The sequence below is a fragment of the Glycine soja genome, chromosome 6, assembly GCF_004193775.1.
Source record: "Glycine soja cultivar W05 chromosome 6, ASM419377v2, whole genome shotgun sequence".
NCBI lineage: Eukaryota > Viridiplantae > Streptophyta > Magnoliopsida > Fabales > Fabaceae > Glycine > Glycine soja.
The window spans coordinates 32926831-32929984 of record NC_041007.1 but is presented as its reverse complement, the minus strand read 5'-3'; the positions used below and the strand labels follow the sequence as shown (position 1 = coordinate 32929984).

At 33.7% G+C, this 3154-nt stretch overlaps 1 protein-coding gene across 1 annotated transcript; it reads right to left on the bottom strand.

Moving 5' to 3' along the window:
* Window positions 1–218: 218 nt before the first annotated feature.
* LOC114416112 (transcription initiation factor TFIID subunit 14b-like) lies at window positions 219–1204 on the bottom strand. The gene is made up of 4 exons (XM_028380990.1): window positions 1182–1204; window positions 571–758; window positions 345–466; window positions 219–257 (listed from the first exon to the last, which is right to left on the bottom strand). The coding sequence occupies exons 1-4, from the start codon at window positions 1202–1204 to the stop codon at window positions 219–221; spliced, it is 372 nt and encodes a 123-aa protein (XP_028236791.1).
* Window positions 1205–3154: the final 1950 nt, after the last annotated feature.

Genomic DNA, 3154 nt, shown 5'->3' with positions numbered 1-3154 from the left:
AATAAAACATTTGGTGAGAAAACCATGAACTAATCCATTAGGTTTCACCATCCAATAAAAGCCTCCTAGACTAAATACAAGAAGAATGCAGACAAAAAAAAAAAAAAACTATCTCATTTGTTAGAAGATTATCTTCATTAGTTGCACATCAGGAATGGATCAGTGAATTGATTATATTTACTTTTAGATGGTAATCCCCATAGCTGCATAAAATAATATTACTTTAAGGAACAAAAGAAAGCGCTATAGCATAGCATCTGCATAATAGCTAATGCAGAATAAAAGCCATTAATAAATCCCTAGTGACAAGGCATGATAGAATAATTGAATAAAGAAACCATAACCTGCTGGCGAGCTGCTGCAAGTTTTAAGATCTCATCATCCTCAGAGAAGTTTAAGAACCATTGAGTTAGAGGATGATCTTTGGTGTCACCTCTCTCCATATCATTCACAACATCGCTTGGTACTGTAGAAACCAAAACAAGGGAAAGCTTAAAGAAAAAATCTAAAGGGTAAAAAACTTAAATACTACTACTAGTAGGAATAGGAATAACATTGAAAGGAAAGTACCAGAACATGATAAATTCAAACCAGCAGGAAGCCTAGGCACATTAACGGCAGGATGATTTTGTACACGTGCAAGAAAAACCTCTGAGGGTTCAGGGAAAACAATCTCGTTATAAGATTCAACAACCACGGGTTTCTTCATAGACTGGGGGCCATATTCATCTTCTGGATATAATTTCAAATGCTGATACCTATAACCACATAATCCATTAACATATGTTATTAAAAAAATGCAATCTCCCAAGTCCCAAATCCAAGTAACCAGCAAAAAGGAAACCATCAATTTCATGCTTGAGGTATTACTCTCACAGTCTCTCCTAAATAGTCCCTAAAGTAAAACAAACCACTTAAGTAGTTCTAAAAGTATTAGAAATGAAGCTAAATATAACATTTTGAAAATGCCATTTCTTCTCCTATGAAGTCTAGCTGCAAACTCTCGAAACATAAGTGTAGCCTTGCATTATGGATCCTTGCTTTGTGGCTTTATCATTATTCACTTGTTTTGATTCTGATTCTTGATTTTCTTCTTCCTCTACTATGTATATCCTCATATGGTATATTTCCTCATTTTTGGATTTGTTCTTGTAATTTATCTCTCCATTCAAAACACATACATCTGAGTTTGCATTCTGTCCATATCTCCATATGCTTGTAAATTAATTCTTTTCGTATTCATTGCATAATTTACTGTATTTGGGAAATGGAAAAGGCTTATTGTTATATCTATATAGCTTGATAAACTAGCTTCACTTTCTACCACATTAAATTCAACAGCCTTCTGGTTCAGGGTTTCAAATTTTTAGATCATTAAAACTCCTCCTTTTTGCTTTTCTCCTACTTGATAGATTGAATCCTATAGATTGGGATTAGTTGCTTTTCTCCTAGATAGATTTAATCCTATAGATTCAATCAGCTATGTATCTGCCAATGTTTTTCATTTGCAACAATTCCCAATTATGTAGCCACTTGATGGCATTGAACATCAAGTGGCTACATAATTAGCCACTTGTTAGCATATTAACACACACACACACCCTCATCAGAGACACACACATACACACACCCACCCTCATCAGAGACACACATACACCCTCATCAAAGACACACACACACACACACCCACCCTCATCAGAGACACACACACACACACACACACACACACACACACACTTCACAATAGTTGTTAATGAGTTAATCTGTTTTAGTTTTACATAATCCAAAAATTGTATGCATAATTAATTGTAGAAGGAAACTGGCTTTTTAATAAGCCTAGTAATTGCCACATATTGATATCTATTTTTTGGAATGATGATTGATGTAGGTGTTCATTGAGTTATTTCTTTGATTCTTGCTTTCATTTTGGATCATGCTGCTCATCATCACATGTACAAATGTTTGTTACCAAATATTTTTATTACGTGTTCACTGCCATTAATGACAATTCATATATGCTATACAAATTGTGTTCATGATGAGTGAACCTTAAATTCCCATTTGAGACTGAATGCAATGATTCTTGCGGACAATTTTCATTAATCATTGTATTCAATCTCGAATTTTTCGTTTGGACAATTTGGGGAGACTGATATTTTTATGGTAGATTCATGCGTTAAGGTTAACATTATTTTGTTTTATTTGATGAAATTTCGGTACAATTCATTTCGAGTTGTTCTCTGAGTGCATACTTGACTATTGGGAAACTAATTTCACCGATTTCATGTCGTGTACTTGGAGACCAATGCGAAATGCTACCGAAATTTTGTCAAATTTAACAAAATAGAATTAACCCTGACGTATTAAGCTACCATAAAAGATTGTCTTCCTGAATGGGATAGGGCCACACCTATAATAAAAAAGTGAGATTTTCATGCATCGAATAACTTTGTGAGTATCTGATCAGAGTCGTACCCAAATCAAATAAACATTAAAATGCAGTATCTAGGAAGTGATCCTAGGTCGTCTCTCAGTGAGCAATGATCAAACAAACGTTCATAACAATAATAATAAAATAGTAACGAAATAGGGGGGGTTGTTTGTTTTTGTAATTTAAATAGCAAGCAAACTTGAATTAAAGAGATAATAGAACTAAAACATGTTGTTTCCCCTTGATTCAAAAGCAAGTCTCTTATCCTAGGTTACGAGAATTTATCCCTAATCAGTTCAACCACTTAATCCAACCCAAAATTAATTTACTAAGCGAAAATTAACACAAGGTTGTCATTATGTGATTAAGCAACACATACACCAATTAATCCCTCTCACATGTCCATTAAGCATGAACTTAATTAAGCACAGAGACAATTAATCAAGCATTAAGCATGCATGGATTAATATCAGCAACAAATACAGAATAATTCGTGAAGGGGAAAAACTGATCATAACATAATATTAATAACAAAACCTCAAAGAGAGCTATGCTTAATCCTTAATAGAAAATAACACTAGAGATTCAGCCTTCCATTAATAGCAGAAATGAAACACAACAACTGGAAACTAATTGCAACACAGAAATGAAAATGAATCTACAAACAGAAACCGAAAATGAAATTGCAATTGGAAACGAAATGCAGAAACGAATAGGAATTCA